Source organism: Mustela putorius, unplaced genomic scaffold (assembly GCF_011764305.1).
Source record: "Mustela putorius furo isolate JIRA1106 unplaced genomic scaffold, ASM1176430v1.1 tig00003909_pilon_pilon_pilon, whole genome shotgun sequence".
Lineage (NCBI taxonomy): Eukaryota > Metazoa > Chordata > Mammalia > Carnivora > Mustelidae > Mustela > Mustela putorius.
In genome coordinates, this window is record NW_025422057.1 from 24380857 (window position 1) to 24403396 (window position 22540).

The 22540-nt window shown below is 42.3% G+C and overlaps 1 protein-coding gene across 4 annotated transcripts in view; it reads right to left on the reverse strand.

Moving 5' to 3' along the window:
- Positions 1–22540, reverse strand: part of CFAP58 (cilia and flagella associated protein 58) — a 121324-nt gene that overhangs the window by 26976 nt on the left and 71808 nt on the right. For all 4 annotated transcript variants that reach the window (XM_013054570.2, XM_013054569.2, XM_045068984.1 and 1 more), the window contains 2 exons: positions 20146–20257; positions 18004–18108 (listed from right to left, as the gene is read on the reverse strand). In XM_013054570.2, coding sequence (XP_012910024.1) covers positions 18004–18108; positions 20146–20257 — 217 coding nt within the window. The remainder of the gene's footprint in view (positions 1–18003; positions 18109–20145; positions 20258–22540) is intronic.

Genomic DNA, 22540 nt, shown 5'->3' on the forward strand with positions numbered 1-22540 from the left:
TCCCGGTCCAAGTTTCAGCCTGGGCAACCGTGGGGTGGTGGGGGTGCAGCAGGAGCAAGAGGGGTGGTGTGGTGTAGCCATTGAGCCCCAAGTCAGCGGGTCACCAGCAGCCCCCTTGGAGTTCTCACTGACCAGGATGAAAACTGAAAACCACTTCTGACTCCTCTCCCTTGACCTTCACAGACATTCAGTGGTCAAGTTCTTTAAGTAGGTCTTTTTAAAGATCTCACTGATTTATTCCTTTCTCTTCACTGTCAATGCCTGTCTCTTACCAATATACTCAGTAATTTGGGTCCAAATTACAACAGCCTCTTGGCTGCTCCTTCAGCCCAGTCCCTTGTCCCTTTCAGTCTTTCCTTCCAGTCAAGTATACTATGTCACTCCTCTGACTAGTTATTGTCCAGCAGAACACAGGCCTGGAAGACTAACCGAGCTGGGCTAGAATATAGATTGATTTCTCACCAGAGACTCCACGGGTCTGAGACCCACTTCTTCCACTGGTTAACTCTGTGACTTAGACCATATTACTTAATCATGCCGAGCCTCCATTTCCTCATTTTCAAAACTGGCCTAACACACAAATAGTAAAAATTATTGTGAGAATTAAAAATAATACATAAACTAGAGGATCCACCACAGGATTGGACACAGCCATAATACAATAGACATTTAAAATCTACCACCCTCTGCCACGGGAGCTGCAGTCATTACCACAATTAGTCCATGCTTGCCTCTGGGAGCAGGCTGAACGTCTGTCCTTGGTCTCTAAGACCACATATTTGGTCCCCACCTAACATAGTCAAAGGTACTCTGACACCAAATAGCTAGCTGTATGTCCCTGCTACTCCACCCCACCTCCACACCCCAAACAGAGTCAACCCATCTCAGAACTATGACTCTTCATTTTCCCTCCACCCAAAATGCCCCTTTCACTTATTTCCAAATGTGCCTCCTTCAAGAAAACTTTCCCACACCAGGGCCATCACTGTCATGTGCAGTTAGCTCTTACTACCCTGTGTGACTAGCCGAGAGAGTTTGAATGAGTTCTCTCATTTCGTCCTCACTACAACCCTACAAACCTGGTGCAATTACTCTGACCATTCTACCGCTGGGCCTTGAGAGAGTAAGTTGCTTGCTCAGGGTCACAAAGCTGGACGTCAGCAAAACCAGGACTCAAAACTAGGTCTGAGCTCTCCATTGCCACCCCATTCCTCTTCAAGACATATTTTTAGGAAATGGTCGGATAAGTAATTTTAACAGGTCAAAGTCCGGCCCAATCATATCTTCTTTGTCCATGAGGAAGCCAGTTCTTACTCATCTCCCCTACTGTTACCCCTTTGGGCCTTACAGTTGTTTAAACAACAAACACCACATCATATTTTCTCCCAGACAGTGTCTCTTCTGCATAATTGGACACTGACTATTGTCAGTATCCAGTATAACATAATGATGCATAATTGGGCATTGTTCACTAAGGGGAACCGCAAAGTGAGAGTCTGGATTTTTTAGACACTGCTCATAGAGACCAGTCTCATTTTTTCCTCAGATATACCTCAGAAATCTTCTGAACCAGAATATAAATTTCTTGCAGGTAAGGACCATGTCTCATATTCCTTTGTGTCTCACAGACATCGACAGACATTAGAAACACCCCCAAATACCTTTTGGTTCATAGTTGGTCTTCCAAAAAGGCTCTCTTAATTGTGGGGATGGTAGATCCCTGGATTATGCAGGACAAAGAGCATTCAAGAGGGAACGATTTTCTATTCCCATCTCAGAACAGAGAGCATGCTCAGTGCCTATCCACACTGGGAAAAATAGTTCCCATTGTCAGAAGCCAAAAGCAAACTTAGTTTGATGGCATCAATATAATGCTTAATATGCTACATATTTGGCATCTGTTCCAGAGAAGACTATGTGTCAGAAACTCAGAAAAGGTCTCCTGGGCATATACGCAGCTCTCGGTCTGTCTCCTACACATTAAATACACTCAGGCTAGGGAATATACATTTTTAAATGCATGAAACATGAGCCAGACTTGACACCCATCTATCAGAGCTGCTTAAGGATAATAAAATCAGTGCTGCCATTATAAGGAGAGGAAACTTGATGACCCACTGGAGATTTCTTCCAATCTAAACGATTCTATAAATTCCCCTAAAATCATAAAAAAGCAGATTAAGGATTCATGTAGGTGTTTGGACTATAAATACAAATTAATTTCTGCTCCAGCTGCAATTTTTCTCATCCTTGTAAGAAACACCTCTATCTCTGAGGTATTTCTGGGTGAAACACCAACGGAGTAGCTAAAATAGACAGGACTCCCCCCAGGTGGGCGCCTGTTTTCTTCTAATTTCACAAATAAATCTGCATCTTGAAATCAACTGAATTGAATTTTGCTACTGTCCAAAAACATTTATCACTGAAAATCCGTTTTGTTTGGGGAGTAAAATATAATTATATACAGATTCAATAAGAATCTAAATGTTCCACTGAGAAATTCTTTATTGGAAATGTTTTGTTTGGACTCTAAGTAATCTATTTATTTCTATTTTCAGTTACTAGTCATATTATTGCATTTGGTTTTTTACTAAAAAAAAAAAAAATTCCTGCTTAAACACTCCTCTAATGAAAAGACTTGAATACTTTCTGATATCAGAAACTCCTTATTCTCCTTCTCAATTGGTTTTATGAAACTGCCAACTGACCCTTATAAAAGAGAGAAAATTAATTCTTTTTTAAAAATCCCATCACCTATTAGAGCTCAATAATAGAAATCAAAAGAAAATGGTAAATAACATTCTTTAGAGATTAATTTATCAACTAATACATTTTTAGCTCACATATTTGCTCTGATTCAATATGAAGTCAGACACCAAAATAGAAATGAACAAATTGATTGTGGATCATTTTTCCAAATGCATGGGGATAAATGCATATCCCTAAGGAAATATGCTCAGTTATGACATCACAGCTGTTCCTCCTATAAAAAGAACTATGTCCTGCAGCAAACTATAATTTCCCAAATAATGGGAATAAAAGATTAAAGAAAAGAAAAGCATGTCAGCAATAAAATCCAAGGATAGCAACCAGATGCCAGGCACATTAAAATACCATATCTGACAAAGGATTGAAAAAAAGAAATCTTGAACCACTTGAATGCTTAAATGCAACATATTTCCACTCAAACTCACCAAAGATAAGAAACTGGGGGATATTCCTGCAATAATGGCTGCATGTATCCATGATCTTAAGACAGCTGTCTCCCACATTTACCTTGGCCATGTGACTTGCTTTGGCCGATGGTACATGAGCAAGTTGACAGAAATGGAGGCTCAAAGCCCATGTTGGGGCTTGTCCTTTCTTGCTGCCCTTAGATAACCTGATACTGTCATTATGAGAATAAACCTGAGCTAGCAGTGTGGAGACATGGTCCTGTTGCTGCCATCATCCCAGCCAGCTGCCAGCACCAACCTCTTACCATGTGAATGACATCATTTAGATCAACCAGCTCCCAAATCCTGTTGCCTGAATGGGTCCAACATGGCAACATGAGTGGGCCCAGGCAAGCCCAACAGAAGAACTGGCTAAGTGAGCCCAGTCCAAACGGTCAACTGATAGAATCATGGTCTAATAAGTGAGTAGTGTGTTAAGTTGCTAAGTTTTAGATGTTTGTTGTACAGCAAGAGCTAACTGATCCCGAGGTTACCACAGAACCCATTCCGTGAACACACCGATTTATGGCCTGCTTACCATAGAGGAGAAATGAAAGGCTGCCCTAAGAATAGATGGCTCTAGCAATTATTCCTGAAAGTGAGGTCACATGTGAAATGCTGAGTTGTTATACTAAGCCACCTAGATAAGCCACTGCTGGGGAGATCCTTCCAAAATCTTCATCCAAAATGTGACGCCATGACATTGGCAGCTAACATTTATTTAGCGTAAGCCTTGGCCTATGGGCTTGGTCAAGACCATCTCATTTAATCTATACAAAACCTCATGTGGAAGGGATTATTATCATCTGTATTTTACAAATCAGACACTGAAGCTTAAGAAAGTTAAGCAACTTGCTCAGGGCTGCATGGTATTAGGAAGGAGCTTGAACTCACAAACCTGATTTGCTCAAGAGTCCGAGCTCCTAATCAGTAGGCTTGTCTACATGATATCTCCCTAACCGCATCCCCCATGAAAGGCCTCTCCAGTCCACTGGGCTGAGAAATTGCCTGCACCAAGAGACTTGTTCTCTTCTTCTTGAATCCCAGAGGACCAGACAGAAGAGACTCAATGATACTGACCCACCTAGGCAAAAATATAGAGGAATTGGAATGGGCGGTGGACACGGTGGGTCTTGCTCTGGCCCGCAGACCTTGACAGAGACTGGGAGAGCAAGGGAGCTTCAGCACATGGGCAGGGCCTCTGTAACACACCGTGGCCTGGCCTGCCAGCAATATATGGCGCAGGCCTCCTGTGATTATGTGCCCATCAGATTAGCAATGCCTCCCTTCCTGGTCTTGAGGGGTATGCAGGTGGGGTGCGGGGGAGAAGAGAGTCATGGAAGGGCTGGAAAAACAGGTGGATGGTTGGGCAGAAGTTCCTTATTTCCTGCAGGTGGAGAAAGTGTTCCCTTGAGGAGAGGAGAGAGGTTTGATGTCTGCTGCACATTAAGTATCTGTCTGTCCTTCGTTAATGAAACCTCTGGAATCAGGCCCGCTATTTCTTGGATTCCTGACAATTTAAACTGCCTCAATCCTCTTAATACTGAGAAGAAAACAAGAGCAAGGAGAAGGGAATCCATCCACACAGCCCCTCTTGAAAACCACTTGTTTCAAAGCAAGTAACGTGAACAAAACCCTTTCTAAAGCCAATCAAAGCTCTAGTGCACGCGTGAGCTGAGTATCTCCTTGGGTTGGCTAAAATCACAAGTGTTTAAGGGACTCGTGGCTAAAGGTATAAACTGGTTTTTAACCTCTGTCTGCCTAATGGAGCCTACCAGAGCTAATCTTTTTTTAAGAAACTCTTAATGCTTGCAGGACTCTAATGCCCCGGGAAGTTATTCCTGGCACATTGATAGAGAACTAGTGAGAGGGAATAGAAAGCAGATGATAACTGAGCGCATTAAGTAGACCTAGGCAAGCGTGAAGGGACCCAGGTTAGAACCATATTCACCATATTCACCTTACATGAAGCAGAACACAATTTTAAGAAAAGCCCCAAACATGGGCATAAGAAAAGCCTCATCCCACCAAAGTGACCAGCGGGTCCTGCACAATTGCCCTATTTTGAGGCTGGCAGACATTTTCTGAGGCCTTTAACTCCTTCATCTGTTAAATGGGGCTGTTGCAGAGAGGAAGAGATAAAGTCGGAGCGCCTTCGTTTTAGATGTCTCAGATGTGTATAACTCCACCGCGCCCCCTCAGCTTAGCTCTTTTTTTTTTTTTAAGATTTTATTTATTTAACTGACAGAGAGAGACACAGAGAGAAAGGGAACACAAGCAGGGGAAGTGGGAGAGGGAGAAGCAGGCTTCCCACCGAGCTGAGAGCCCAATATGGGGCTCGATCCCAGGACCCTGGGATCAGGACCTGATCTAAAGGTAGATGCTTAATGACTAAGCCACCCAGGCACCCCCCAGCTTAGCTCTTGAAAACACCAGCATAGTCTTATTAATTTCTTCTGCTGCTAAGTTTTAACATGAAAAAGAAAAAGACTACTAGAAAATTCTAATGCAGTGCTTGTTCTGGTCTAGGGACTACCCTAAATATTTTACATATATTAATATAATCCCTCCAGCAACCCCATGAGATAGCTACGATTATCCCTCCCTGATGAATGAGGAAACCGAGTTACCACTGACAGGTTAAGTAACCCAGCCAGGGGTTCAGAGCTCACGGTGGAGTCAGGATTCAAACCGTAGTCCTCCAGCAATAGGATCCACGCTCTCAACAAATAGGAAATTTTAGGAGCACTCACCAAGCACTTCATAAAGGGAAGGAATGCACAAAAATAGAATGCCATTTCAAAAATTACGTAACACTTTCCATCTCCAAAAGAGAGAAAGAAGAACGCGGCGGGTGAACAATGAAGTCCCCAAAATTAAAAAGTAAAATTGGCCTTATGCTACCCCGTCATTGCGCTCGTTACATTACAAACCAATGAAACACTGATGTTTGGGAACATACACATTCTCTGGTCCCCCAGATCAGCATTTGGGAACTACGGAGACACAAAGCACAGAAAGCACTTCAACAACGTGCCCAACAGACATTCGTGGTCGCTGTAGTGCTAGACGGTCATACACGAGCCACATAGGAAGCCAGCTCTTCGAGTGTTCACACTGATGCCCTTACACACACCTGATGTAGGCAGGCATACAGCGCCCCACAAGCAGCCAACAGGGATGTATGCACATCTTGGTTTATGGCTGGCATTGGCACTCTGTTTTCTGCACAGCCCGTCTCCCGCTGCTCCTCCCAACCTCCCTGACACATGAGGAGCAGGTGCAGGACAGCAGACATCCCCCAGGAAGTCTCAGGACGAGGGGATGGCAGGGCAGCAGCCCGCAAGGAGCAGGCTTGGGAAGAAACCTCCTCAACCAACACTTTCACTATTCTCTGGCGAGGTCAGCAAGACTTGGTGGAAGGTGTCTCCCTTTTTCCTCTTACTCTCTTTCCATTCAATTTTGAAATAGACCAAAACCCTGCAGGTGGGCATTCAGCCAGATTTCGCAGTGCCTTTCTGTCCCTCGGCCTGGCTGGGGAGGGAGCATCTCTGACACCATCAGCTCGGGTTTGCAGAAGATAAGCACTTCGTTATCTGTCCACAGAGCAGGAGAGAATTATGTCTGGTGCAGGCTATCCCAGCAGCAACTGCGCCGCGATAGTAAAATTCTGCCTTCCAGATCTTAAAGCAGTTCTTTCCTAATTGAACAATTCCTTTTGGAATTGGGGGAGGGGGATGTAGTCATAGAAATAAAATGCTCGGGGGCTTTTCCTGGGAGGCCCCGCAGAACCGTGGTGATTGGTTCTGGTGACAAAGGTTTAGAAGTGCAGTTGATGAGTCTTTTCTGTAAAAGCCCAGGGAGTAACTTTCATGGGCTCTGTGGGCCACACTCGGAAGCTCTGCTGCTCGAGCACAAAAGGAACGGGACAAGATACAGAAATGGATGAATGTGGCATGCGCCCATAATGGGTTTGTGGACACAGAAATGTGAGATGCTTTTCATTTCATTTTTACATGTCAAGGAATGGGATCATTCTTTCCATTTTTTTCCCAACCCCTTAGATGTATAAATAACATTCTTGGTGTGGGCCTTGTTGGGTCATCGCTTACCAAACCCTGGTTTATAATGACAGCTCTGGTCATTCTTAGCCATAAACTCTTAAGCAAGTTCTCTTGTGGAGCTTCAGTTCCCCCCTCTGTAAAACAGAAACAGTAAGAACACCAGCTCATCTGGGCTTCCTGCAGTCACGGTGAAAGCAAAATGCTTCAGTACAGAGCAGCTGGGCACGTACTCAGCGTGCTATAAACGTAAACTGCAACTGCCATTCCCCTCCACTCTTCAAAGCTCTCTGCAGCTTCTGCCAAATCCAACCAGGCTACCATCAAACAGGATCAAGGTTTTTCACGTCTCTATCAACAAAGACACATTCTAGACTTTTTGTACTAACAACACTAGCCATCGAGAGTTTATGGGACCCTAAAACATGCCTCAAGCCTTTCAGGTTTCAGAGAGAATCTGAAGTGTTGAAAGCGTAGGCAAAAAGCAAGACCACGCACCTAAAAACCAGGAGTCATAAGGCTCCTTCCCGAACCATAGCTCTTACAAAGAACCAGTATCCTGCATTCCTGGGGATCTTGTTTAAATCCAGATTCAGGGAGTTGGGAGAAATTGGAAGGGGGGGGGGTGAATCATGAGAGACTATGGACTCTGAAAAACAATCTGAGGGGTTTGAAGTGGCAGGGGTGGTGGGAAGTTGGGGTACCAGGCAGTGAGTATTATAGAAGGCACGGATTGCATGGAGCACTGGGTGTGGTGAAAAAATAATGAATACTGTTATGCTGAAAATAAATAAATAAATTTTTTAAAAATCCAGATTCTGATTCATTAAGCTTGGCGAGGTCCTGAGAGTCTGCATTTCTAAAAATCTCTTAGATGCTGCAATACCATTGGTCTTAGGGCCAGGCTTGGAGTAGTCAGGCTCTACATGTAGTGAGAAATGTGAATTTTGCCCATTAATGACGAAAGTGGTCTATGTGGGATGAATCAATGGCCATGGTTTTCCATGATGAAGAGCCTTTGGAGCCACACTGCTGAAGTCAGACTCATAAGTCCACCAGGTGCCAGGTGTGTGGCCTTGGGGGCAAGTCTCTCAACCTTCCTTCCTGTGCCTCACATTTCCTGCTGGTAAAGGGGTAAGGTCACAGCTCTCATCTCATAGGGGTATGAGGATGATTAAATGAAATAATCCATATATAAAACATTTAAAAGAATGCCTAACACACTGTAAATGTCCTATAAATGTAAGATAATCAGAAGATCAGGAAAAATAAAGATCTTTACCAAAGAATGATCTTAAAATGTACTGTAGGTGGCTTGTTCCCCTGTACAGCTAGGGTCTTGTGTTGATCCATTCAAACCTTCCTACCGTTCAGTCCATTTTACAGTTAAGTAAACCAGACTTGCATCTAGTCAGTCATAAAATTAACTTAGGGAGAAAGTTCACCTTGAAAGGGCAGGACCCAGATGCCAACAAAGAAGCAGCAATTTCCAGTTCGGCTCCTTATTTATTTAACTGAGGGACAGGCCCGTGCCCCAGACTGCTAGGCAGAGGAAACAGTGGAGAATGCAGATGACAATTCCCGAAGCCACACAAACCTGAATGTTACCAAAGTACCTTGCTCACTTGGGTCATTTCAGTGTGTCATTTTGGTAGGGGGTGTGCTCCCATGCATCACAGCCCCCTGAAGTAATTAACTCTTCCAGTCTACCTATCAAGGGCAAGGCTTCCGTGTTCTCATCTGTACAATGAGTGTTCTGGGTAAGATAACCCAATGTTCATGGTGTGAAGGATGAGTTTATTTCCTTTCCCCCAAACTGTACCTCCTCCTCGGGTGAATCACGCATTATGTCGCCCTCCCATCTGGCCAGCTGTCGTTCACTGTGCGCTCAACCACACCAAAGGTCTGTGTTAGGGAAAAGCACAGAGCCCAGCACACAGGAATCATGCAGTAAAAGATGACTGTGATTAGAGCAAAACCAGGGCGCCATCTTTTAAATGAACCACAGTAGGACCGTGTCGTCTGGTTCCTGGATGTCAACTGAAATGCCAGGAGGTTTGTGGAATGGGGGAAGGCCAAGCAGGAACTTGGCTGGGGAAATGGCCACTGCCTTTCCTGAAGTTGGACTGGCAATTTACCACTCAGTGAGAAGCTAAGTGAGTAAGGGACTGGGAGGAAGAGGGTCTACTGGTTGCTGGTCTTCAGGACCTGTCAGGAAACCTCATCCCCTACAGCAGCCCCGAGTCTCATCCTCTCAGACCATCTCAAAATTTCAGCCATGGATGAAGGGCCTGGCACATCAGCACGGCCTTCATTTCCTGGAGTACACTGGCGGCTTCTGCCTCAAGTGCAGATGGAGTCAGCTTTCCTGCCTCAGGCCAGGGCTTCCTCAGACGTGGGCACAGATACAACTAAAGAATTTCAATCTGCTTTCAGAAGGAGCCCAGTGCCCCTGGGGATGACTTTCAACCACTGGGGAATGGGAGTCAATGAACAGTATCTCAGTCTCCCCTCCTTTGACAAGACAACTCTGCAGTAGTTACAGTGAGCATCCTCAGAGAACTTCCAGTAGCACTGGAACTCAGATGTCCACAAGGTGACCAGCTGTCCCCTCCCTCGACTGGCTTTTCCTCCTTCCCAGTCTCACTCTCCTGCTCCCTCATTCCAGCCTTCTGAGACCATCGCCCAAACCACTAGAATCCTCACCATGTTTCATTTTCTGATTTGGGGAATCCACACTGGGGCTACTGACCACACTGAAGTTTTTTTCAGGGCCCTGTAATATCCTGGACAGAATCACAGCCCTTGTTATACTGCACTGTGGCTGCAGAGCCCCAAGGTCTTCCAAGACCAAGATCAAATGGAAACCTGGAGCCCCTGGTGCCCTTGCACATAGACGGCGCTCAGAAACTATTCGTTGAGTGGACACCGGCAATACACCTGCTGCCTGTGCATCAGATGTTCAAGAGGCAACCCCTGGTCTTTCTAACAATTCAGGGAATTCCTCTTCTATTTTAGAAAAGCTTGTAACATGCAATTAAGACAGAGACATCAGCAGCAGGGGAAAGGACATCTTAAGAAAGTTCATCTCTGGGAGCCTGGGTGGTTCAGTCAGTTAAGCATCTGCCTTTAGCTCAGGTCATGATCCCAGGGTCCTGGGATGGAGTCCTGCATCAGGCTCCCTGCTCAGCGGGGAGTCTGCTTCTCCCTCTCCCTCTGCCCCTATTTGTCCCCACCAACTTGTGTGTTCACTCTCTCTCTCTGAAATAAACAAATAAAAATATTTTTAAAAAGAAAAAGAAGGTCCATTTCTATTATATCCAGACATGGCTGGCCCCATGAAAGACACCCCAGGTTTCTCCATCTTTTTTGCTTGCCTCCTCGGAAAGAACCCAGCTCCATTCACCTCTGTCTATCACCATAAACCACCTGCAGACTCTCCTCTTCCCTCCTCATCTCCTCTTTCTCTTTTGATTTTTATAAGCTCTGTACTTCCATCAAGGAATCACGACAAAGGACTAGATCAAAGAAATTGAAACAAATAAAGCTAATTGTGCTCCTGCTGTTCCTTTAAATCTCTTTCTCCCGCAGGCCTTGAAGCTAGGGGTTACAAACGAGCCTCCTGTGGATCAAGGGTGGTAGATGTGTTTCTGGGAAGTCCATACAATGTTCTAAAGTCACCAATACTCAAAATTTAGTATAGGAAACATAAAAATCCACATTTCAAGTTATTCTTGAAAAATTAAAGATCTGATGACATGAGAGGACTGTGAACTAGGGTAGGGTTAGCTGCTTCCTAGAGATGGGACCCACAGACCCCCATGGCCTGCAGTCTCCAGCACTCCCTTTTGCCTCTGACTTGGAGGTTCCTGTCCATTTCATATTGCCATTTCTGATCGTGACACACCGTTTACTGTGGTCTTTCTTGTTACCTGTCTAGTCTTAAGTGTGAGTATATTTGAGCTTGCTACTCCATATTTAAACACTTGGAAAAAAACAAGTCCCAACTGCTCTGTTTCTTGTGTGTTTAAGTGCCTCTGGCAAAAGGTTAAGGCTTCCTACTCTAGTGCCATCATGCCTTATACCATTATTTGGAATACCATCTTGATGATGATGATGATGATGTTGTAATGATACTTGGGGAATGAATGGATGGCAGTCTTTCATAGCACATATGCCTGCCTAATCCTACAGATGCTGTTCTGATTTTTAAAGAAGTCATTAACACAGAGCGATTCAGAAGAGATGAGGAATAAATGCATTAAAAACAAAGAAGAGTATACCAAGAGGCTCGTCTCAGGTATGATTGCATTATCTCTGCCCCCCCTGAAGGGTAGACTGGTAGGCAAAAAAAAGAAATCCTTCCTATCCACACCTTGGATTCCAATTCTTGCAAGAACTCAGACTTCTTCATCTTACCACTAAAGTTGTAAAGTCAAGCTCAAGAACCATTTCACCTTAACCCCGAGCAAGGGCAGAACTTTGACTACACCCCATGAATCAGCATGCCTTGGCACACAAAGAGGACACTGACAGTTTGCATTAAGTTTATAGATCCATAAACCCACAGTAAATACCAGACTCCTACAAAGTTAGAAGTTAGTAACAAAAATGCAAAGACAACAGGAAGAATAATTCCCATAACCTCTCAGAGCTCAAAGACAGAACTTAAATAGCTATGAGACCTACCACTTACTGAATGACCACCATTCTTCCAACATCTAATCAGACACCAAACAAATATCTGTCTGTGGGCAAGAAACTAGGAATGAAATGATCATCAAGACAGACACAGGCACCGCTTTTGTGAAGCTTATGGTCTAGCAGGAGTCATTAAACACATAATTACAATTGTTTTGTTAATTATAAGTGCAAGGAGGGCATGAAAGAGAAGTCAAGATATGGGAACATGTACCAGGAGACCAAACCTAGGAACAGGGACACTTCGCCCCAAAGAAATAGCATTTAAGCTAAGGCTTAAAGGCTGAGTAGGGTTTGCCCAGGCAAAGAGCCTGTCCATCATTATGGAGCACTTCCTACGTGTCCTGCTACCATATCAGGCATTAGGGTTAGAAAGATGAATTATCAAGTGTCTTTCCAAAAAGAACTCATAGTCTACTGGGAGTAAATTGGCTTCTATCTTATCTGCTGCTGGGAAATGACAGGGTCTCTCCATCACCATGTAACAAATTAAATAGTCATTTCAAAAATGTTCTGATGCTCAGAAAAATTCAACCAAAAATCTTCCTAATTCCAAAAGGTTCTAAGGACAGAGGATTTCTCAAATACTTTAAAAAAAATACAGATGACACTGAGAAACTGTGAAACCCCTGGTGCACCTGGGGCTTCCCCGAGATAACAAGGCATGTTGTGTGGGGATATGTAAGCCCCAGAAGGAAATACACAGCTGGGACAGGGCAACCCAACCATCCCAAAGAAAGGTTCAACGAAGGACTGAATAAAGAGGAATGAGGCTGGATGTTAAACCTTGGAGAACTATAAAACATTGTATTGTTTTGTGGTTAATGACATTAATGGTATTAATAATGTTAATGAGAACTTTGTTAAGGATAACCAAGCACACTACAAATCTCTATGTAGACTTAACACATTCAGTTCTGTGGGTAAGTACTATCACTGTCCTCCTTTTATGGATGAAAAAACTAGGGATTAGATAAGTTGAGAAATATCTGGGGGTTGAGTGGGACAAGTGGCTGGACTCACTGAACAAGTTTCTTGGGCTTTAATAGCCATAAAAGGATAAACAATGAGGTGCTAGGCCTGTGTGAAGTGGATAACTGGTACTGAGACTCCTCCACATAAACTTAGGACTCAACAGGGCTACACCCTCAGTGAAAAGAGATGATAGATAGAAGTCCAATCACTGGGACAGGAAGACCCAAAGGAAATCTAACAACATCTCCTGGGCTTTGAGTGAGGAAAAACACTTGGACTGCCTGGAGAATTTTTATTGACAACTCTTCCATCACAAGAGTTTGGGGTTCCAGGGTACATGAACCAAGTTGTCTAAGAAACCCCAAGGTCAGAATTCAATACAAAAAATCATCCTAAGCAAATGGTATCTCCTTGGGCACCTGGTTAAACAAATGAACCTGAACCATTCCAGAGTCCTAGAAATAAAGTCTTTCTGGAAATTAGTCCACAATCCAAAATTACAACACAAAAGAAAAAAGATCCAGCCTGAATCAAAGTCAGCAGTCACAGTACATGATAGGAAAGATTGCCAAGGCCTTCAGCCAATAGAATGAAGACTATAAAATAAATGTTTAAAATAATTGAAGAGGGGCGCCTGGGTGGCTCAGTGGGTTGAAGCCTCTGCCTTCAGCTCAGGTCATGATCAAGGAATCACGCCAAAGACTAGAGTCCTGGGATCGAGCCCTGAGTTGGGCTCTCTGCTCAGCAGGGAACCTGCTTCCTCTTCTCTCTCTCTGCCTCTCTGCCTACTTGTGATCTCTGTCAAATAAATAAATAAAACCTTAAAAAAAATAAAAATAAAAATAAAATAATTAAAGATATAAGGGAAGGAAAAAAAATAAAAAAGGATACTAGCAACAAGACCAGTCATATGGGGGGAAAAAACCCTATATAAAATAAAAATAAAATCATTGAAAAGGAAATCTTGTTCAATTGGCTATTAGCAGATAAGCACACCTTGAGAGACTTAGTGAGTAAGAAGACAAAGCTACAGAAATGTAACATAAGAAATAAAAAGAAGAAAATATCAAAGAGGCCAGTAGATAAAGAAGAATGAATGAGAAAATCCAACCTATATCTGGTTAAGAGTTCCAGAAGGAGTGAATAAAGAAGGTAAAAGAGAGAATTTTTTTTTAAAGATTTATTTACTTATTTGAGAGAGAGCAAGCATGTGTGCACATAGTCCAGGGGGGGAGGGTGGGCAGAGGGAGAGGGACAGAGAAACTCAAGAAGACTCCAGGCTACATGGGTCTTGATCTTACAACTGTGAGATCATGACCTGAGCCAAAATCAAGAGTCAGACCCTTAACTGACTGCACCACTCAGGCGCCCTGACAAAGGAGACACTATTCAAAGACAAATTCAGATTCAGATTCAGGAAATGGCAAATCCTAAGCACAGTCAGCAAAACTACATTCAGACCAAATGCATGGTGCTAAAACTCCAGGACACCAAAGACAAAGGGAAGCTCTACCAACCAAACAGAAGCAAGGCAGGATGCCTGAAGGGGAGCAAGAATCACGAGACTGACAGCAGACTTCTCCACGGCGCCACTAGGTGCTCACATGGGGTTCTGCCCATTTAAGAGTACAAATAGAATTTCAACTTAATCACTTACAAGTGTGGCAAAAATAAAAATATTTTTAGGTAAACAAACAAGCGTATTAGCCTCTGAAAAATGTATCGCTGAAATAATTATGAAAGGATACACTTTTAAAAGGAGATGGAACCTAGATGTAAGGAATTGGGGATATGAAGAAATAGAAAACAAAAGAACCAAGCCCACCTAGCTGGCTAAGTCGGTGGGGCACGTCACTTTTGATCTCAGGGATGTGAGCTCAAGCACCATGTTGGACATAGGGCTTACTTTATAAAAAAAAATTGAAAAACAAAGAAAACAAAAGAGCTGGTAAACATCTTGGTGAATCTGAATAAATATTCATTGACTCTATAAAAATCATGATTGCTGACAGGATCACGGTGGTATTTGGAGTTAAAAACATCAGATCCTTATGTTGTTAAGAATAAGCATATGGATCAGCTGTGGATTGGCTTAGACATGATGTCTACAATGTGTGTTCAACTTTTGAGGAAATCTATAAGACAGAGTGAGAATTACATTGAATGGTGGTAGCTTTTCAGAAAATAACTGGGCTTTTCAGAAAATAACTGGATAAACCAGGAAAAGGAGAATAGGGAGTAATGAGGAGAGAGTAACCAGTGGAGGACAAAAAGGGGAATAAAGAAAACTCAATCCAACAAAAAAGCAGGAACAGGCTTTTTTTGAGCATTAAAATAATCAGGGTTAATCATAGAAAATAAGTAAAATTATCAATAAATACAAATAGACTAGATATACCAATCAAAAGACAAATATATCAGATTGGATTTTTTTTTAATCACAAGATACTCACCTAAAATATAAAGACATCAAAAGTTTAAAAGTATAGAGAACTTATGCACAAAAATCCCAGATAGAGTTGTATTAATAACAGGTTATTTTGTAAGTAAAAACATTAAGGATTGAAGAAGGTTCTCACGTAATATTAAGGGCATAATTAACCAGGAAGAAATAACAATTGCAACTTTTTACTTACCTTATGAACCTAATCTAAAATATACTTAAAGCAAAAAAAGTGACAGAACTACAAGAAATAGATAAATCTCCAAACTTTTTTTCAGTGATTATACAGACAAAAAATATTAGGAAAGATATAGATCTGGACAACACAATTAACGAGGTTTATCTAATGAACATCACAGAGACTCCTGAAGTTTGAACATTTAGAGAGTACGTAACAATTTCAAGCACACAGGCACCAGTTACAAAAACTGACTACTTTCATTGGTCCCAAAGCAAGTTTCAACAAATTCCAAAGAATCAGCAGAATACAGACCACAGTGCAAAAATATGAGAGATAGTAACTAAAAGATAACTTAAATGCATATATATTGGGGAATTTAAAATTGTACTTTTAATTACCATAAGAGGAATAGCAGATATTTTTAAGACTTACTCTCAAAGGAGAAATATTTCTGAAAACAGAAAATATTTAGAACTCAAAGAAAATGAAAATGCCATATTTCAAACCCTGTGGGGAAGAACTCAAGAAATCATTTAAAGGACATTTTATAGCTGTAGATGTTTCTCATAGAAAAGTAGATTTAACATTAATGAGCAAAGCTTCAGTCTTAAGACGGTAGAAAACAAGTACAATAAATCCAAGCCTATAGAAGGAAAGAAGTAATAAAATTAAAGCAGTCAATGAAATATAAACTTATAACAAAATCTCCTTCTTTTTAAAAGAAAACAATGTGATAATAACCATAAAGGTATTGCACTGATAGAAAGTGGGAACTCTGGAGGTGATGGGTCTGGTTTGAGTCCCCAGTTGCGTGGCCTTTGGACGTGAATTGTGGCAGCATCGGTGGAGTTACAGCCTAAAGCCCGGACTACCCACCAGACCCCTGTGCCCATGCATGGATTGGTTACCCTTACAACAGGACTTCCAAGCTCTATACTCTAATGGGAGTGGCTTCCTCCTATAAAGAAATAGGGTATTACTGTCCCCATTGAACAGATGGAGAAACTGAGGTTTGGAAAATTTATGTACATCTCCCTAAAGTCATGTAATATAAGACCCTGGAGCTGGCTCAAGATGGGATCTTTCCGGCTGCAGAGTCTGCCCTCCCAACCACCAGGCTTATCTGTAAGAGAAGAGGCTGATCCCAAAGGGTCATTCAGCCTAGCCCTGCTCTAGAAAGTTACTTCCTATATATACCCAACCTCAGAGACAACGTCTTTGAAGGTAAAACATAAAAGAAAAGGGGTAAATGCATAGAAGTCCCTTGCTTGGGTATAGAAGTTCCTGCTCTTCCTAACGGTAACCCAGCAGTTAAGATCATGGGCTTTGGAGTTAGAAATAATAAGAACGGTTGCTAATATTTATTAAACACTATGTACCAAGCATAATACTAAGCTCTTTCCATCTTTACAACCTCCCTTTCTGCAGGTTCTATTATTGTCCCATAACACAGATTAAGAACCTGAGGTGCCGAGAAGTTAACCTCACGCAGATATAAATTGGCAGAGGCAGGATTCGAACCCTGTCCACCGAACACCAGAGCTTACATCCTTTTTTTTAGATTTTATTTATTTATTTGACAGAGAGAGAAGTCACAAGTAGACAGAGAGGCAGACAGAGGGGCGGGGGAAGCAGGCTCCCTGCTGAGCAGAGAGCCCAATGCGGGGCTCCATCCCAGGACCCTGAGATCATGACTTGAGCCAAAGGCAGAGGCTTAATCCACTGAGCCACCCAGGTGTCCCCAGAGCTTACATTCTTATCCATGCTTCACTCCGGGAGCCCAACCTCCTCATCCACTGATTGGGGGTGACAATAGCCACCCCACCCCCCAAACTCTGAAGAGGAACTGAGACAGGTAGGGAAAGCCACAAGCACAGAGTCTGGCATGATGGCAGTAATGGTGGTGACAGCTGACACTTGCAAAGACACGGACCTAAAATGATTTTACCATTCCTGATTGTTCCAGAATAACTGAATGCATAAAGTCCACAAAAAGAAGCCTTCCTTCCAGTTCATCTCACAAATCTTCAAGAGGACAGATCATCTGTGCTTTCTATGTGAAAGCTTATTTTCAAAATCAAGATCATAGCATTTCCCACCATATAAAGACATAAAGAAAAGCATTTAAAAGAATCTGACAAATAAAACTGCAGAGAAGTGGGGGGGGGGGGAGTGAAGGCTCACATCACCCAATGCAGTAAGTCTAGCCTTCAACTTCATTTTCCAGAATTCTTGAAATATCAGTGATGGCAGCATAAAAGACCAATTAATCATGTTGTTTGTTCTCTGTGTGTGAGTCACTGTTGCCATCTACAGTTAAAGATGGGGCCATGCAGCGCTGCCAAAGAGCTCATTCTAAAAGCACCTAGAGATGGTGATGCTCAGAAAACACGCTTGCTCAGTGAGTCCAGAAAAGAAAGACGCTACCTGCAGGAGAAGCTCTTTCTCAACCACCTCTTCCGTCTTGCTGATGAGACGTCTCTGCAGGGTGTGGATCTTCTGTATCAGCTCAAAGGTACTGGGGTCACTGGCCTGTTCAAAGGGAACAAAATAAAGCAGCTGAGATATCCCCAGTTCAAAGCACTGAAGTCTCTATGTAAAATAATTCTTTTCTTATTAAAATGTATCCTCTCTGCAGAGACCCCACACAGAGAGAATTAAAACCAAAATAAAAATAAAAATAAAAGAGCATAACAGATTGTGATGGCCATCAAAAAAAAAAGCTGAAGTTTGGCTAATGTATTATCTGTTGGCTCTAGTTGGTCAATAAATGGAAAATGAACACATGTATTCTGCCGGGGGGAACAAGGATAATACTAACAATCATGATAGCTACTATGCATTATACCTGATTCTTTGCCACCGTCCCAACACCCTGCTAAGTGCTTTTTATACAATATCAAGCTTTAGGCCCACGACAGTCCTAAGAGACATCACTGGTCTTCCCCTCTTACAGAGAGGGCAACTGAGGCTCTGAGGAATAAGTCGTCCACCCACACTGGTAAGAGTCAGAGCTGGATTCGGCTCAGATATGCCCGGCTCTCAAGTCTACCGTTCTTCATTACTATGCTCTGAGGCTTTTACTCCTATGCCCTCTGGTTCCGAATGAATGAGACAGGCTTCCCTAATTTATTCAAACTCAGGATTCTCCTTTGGTAATTGCCAACAAGAAGATTCATTATAGCCTATGATGGGGAAGGTTTCTAGGATGTAGACTTCTGCTAATAATTGGCAGCAAAACACGACCATGGCATTTAGCTCTCAAATGGGGTTATCAATCCGTTAAGCTCTGAGGCAACTTCAATAACTATCTGTGTACAATTCAAACAAACGCTACAGTTATAAATTGATAATCTGTCCTCTCGACTTTGAGCCAAAGTTCTGCTTTCAACTGTACTGACATTTTGAATTAATCTAGCAGCTAAATATTTTCATCTGCTTCCACAATATTTTCTAATTTTTTAAATAGAAATTGACACGGAATTGGAAACTTTAAAGATCTGCTTGAAAACACATGGAATAAACTAACGCGACAGTAAATGAATTTTAAGTCTTCAGCTCTACTTTCCCAGACACATCCATATTATTGTTGGTTTAGTAAATGACACCACTCTTGGCATTTAAAGAGGAATAAATTAGGGTCAAAACCACGGGGAGAAAACATTCCACTGACTTTGACTTTGCTTAAGAAATACTAAGCAGTGCCAACTGACATCCACATACTGAGACTAGATCTGGCATACATTCATCTGGCAAGAATGGAAGTTGTTAAAATGCAGGCCTCATGTTTACATAGCAATTTGTAATGCATTATCCTTAATGCTTTCTTCATTAAAAGGAAAAGGTAGAAATGAAAAAAAAAACTGACTTGGCTGATGGCTCCTTCTTATGTCCTATACTTTCACCCTCCCCAAACCCTAACTGGTGGTGTCGTCAAAGTCCCTCCTGGCACCCACAGGGCTGGCCACAACTCTGAGAGAGGGCCATCTTTTCCTTGAATAAGCAGAGTTTATCGTTAACTGTTATCTGTAGGGCTGGTGGTAACGTCTATCAGGAAGTCCTAAAATAAAATATGAGAGTTGTTATCCATCAGCTACCAGTGAGACATTTGCTGTGTCCCCAGATCCTCAGAGAAAGGGTTTGGCTCACACAATGCTAGTCTTTAAAAAAAAAAAAAAAAAAGCCTTGTTTCCTGTAGCAAAAAATGCAAAGACGAGCTGAAAGAAGGTACAGCTGCTGGTAGCTAGGGTGGCTAAAGGCAATCAACAATCCGAGACAGGTAGCTTTAGGAGTACTGGTTGACCAAAAACTACCTACCAGGAAAAATCTCAATTGGTGAGGCTAGCTCACAACTCACCTGGGTCTTCTTTAAATGGAAGGGATTTTGTCTAAGACTTTTTAAACAAAACCCAAGTAAACCATCTGGTTCTGGAACAACCCAATTTACATTTGATCCAGACTTACATTTTAGGTGACAATTTTCATAGCATTAAATAAAACCGAGCTTCTTCCTGTGCTTTAGGTAGGAGATTGTGTGGGGTAGGAGAGGAAGGCTCTGTCAGGTGTTACCTCAAGCTTTCTCCATCTGTGCACGTTCATGGGGTTCTCTAGCTCCTCCTCCAGGGCTCGACATCGTGTCCTCTCCTTCAAGAATTCTCTTTGCATGTGGAAAAGCTCCTGCCTGAATAAGACAAGCTTGTCTTATTAAGAAATTCTCCACCATTTGGAGAATTTATGTGGCTATAGACCCACTACACCATACATAAAAAGTTGGCATTAGGGAGACTTCTGTGAACACAGGCCAGCCTCCAGCCAGACACAGATGTTACCAATCCCTGCAGGGCACAAAACCTCAGCGTTATCTTTAATGGAAGTACCAGAGCTTCAGAAACATGATTCTGAATACCCAAGGAGTTTACAAGTATATAAGAAGAACAGGGCGGAAGTGAATTATGAGAATTTCAATATGCTCTTCAATGCTTCTAAATATCTCTACATAAAGAACCTATCTTGTATGTTCTACCACCAAATATGGCACCTCACTGCAGGACACTGAGGCTCCGGTGATGACCTGATACCAATCAGGGTAGTGAATTTCACCCTGACTGTGCACTGGAGTCACCTGGGGAGCTGCACAACCCACCTTCGCCTGGACCCAACCCCTGCAGGGATTCTGAAACCTTCATTGGTCAAGCATGTTACTTGGGTTTCATAGGTTGTAAAGTCCTCCTGATAATTCTAATGCACAGCAAGGATGCAGAAGGATAGAGTTAGCTGTGATATTTTATTTGATGGTCCACAACTAACTACACAGATGGCTGCAGAAGTCCTGAAGAACTAGCTCTGGCTCAGACCTACTGCTCCAATCTGCGGGAATCTCTAGTTAATAGGCCTGCACATCAGCCATTCATAGGACCCTGGGAGCTGGCAGTCACCCTATGGAACAAGGCGCTTTGTTGCGGGGCGGAGAAGAGGCAAACACTCACGTTGACGTGGGCAATAAGGATATTATTATCTGTCCTCGCCTGTTGTGGGTGTGCAGATTACTAATACCAAGCCATCTCTTTTACTTAATTGCTTCATTTAAACCAATAATACAACTTCCCCTCATTAGCAAGACAAACCATTAGAATTAAATGCATGATGTTCACTCAACAGGGAGCTCAGCACAAGCTGCTTAGAATTAAAAGCATATTTTTAACACTTCGATTTTCTAGAATGTCGTCAGGAGAGAAGGGTGGGAGGGAGTGTTAGCTACTGTTATGGACAGGTTATTTTGTTCTAGGCTCTGCACTAGGCACATTGTGTTGGTTTTGATGTTTAGCTACAAGTCGAAAGCTCAGAGAAGTTAAGAGATTTGCCCAAGGTCACACAGCTTGTGGGTGGCAAGGCTGAGATTGGAATTCATGCTGGCTTGCCTCCAATATCTTCAGTGAGTTGTCTTCCCATTGCAGCTGTTATCCACAAGCCAGTGATACTGACTAGGAATGGGTAGAATATGGTCCTTTGTGTATATAATAGAAATAACTCATGGCTGGCAAGTTTAGTGATGATCTTCGAAATCACTCAATAGCTCCTTAGAATGAACGTGTTTGTCTTAGAAATGTCAGTGATGGTATTTCTGGATAGTAAACTCCATGCGTGATTTTTTAAACCCTCCTTTATGTTTTTTTCTGCATTTGCCACATTTTCTACAGTGAGTGTGTTCTAGGTTCATCATCTGAAATACAAGCAACTCTAGAAAAAAATTAAAAGTATTGATCCCTCCTCGATGGTGGCAACTTCCCTTGCTATTCCTGATTATAATCGCTGCATCTAAATATCAACACTATCTTCTAATTCAATTCACTTAAGAAGCAGATGCGGCCCGTGTCCTTATCCCAAGGTGGTCAAGGATACTGTTCATCTACAAGTCCACAGGGAATAAGGACAGCTCCAGAGACAACACCAAGCCTCTTACTTGGTTTCCTGCAATTGCCTATATAAAACATGGTGAGGTTTTCCCAAAGGGGAAGTAGATCTTGTATAATACAAGATTTAAGGCCAGAAGAAGGCCCACTAAGTTAAAGTAAAAGCTGCAGAAGATAAATCAAGAGTGAGATATAAAATTTGGCTGCCTTCTAAAGAAACAGAGTTTTCAAATAGTGATAAAATTAAATTTTTTCCCTTCTTTTCATTCTGTATATAATTCCAAGAAAAAGATGTGCAAATGTTACCAGGATTAAATTTAAATACTGCTGCTCGATCGCTTGCATGCTGCCTACTTAAAGAAATTCTGAAAAGCTCATTGGGGGAAATGGTTTTCTGAATTATATCTAGCTTGTGTCTGTGATCTGCCCTGAAATTTCTTTTTTTTATTATTTTCTTTTTTTTTAATTTTTAAAAAATATTTTATTTATTTATTTGACAGAGAGAGATCACAAGAAGGCAGAGAGGCAGGCAGAGAGAGGGGGAAGCAGACCCC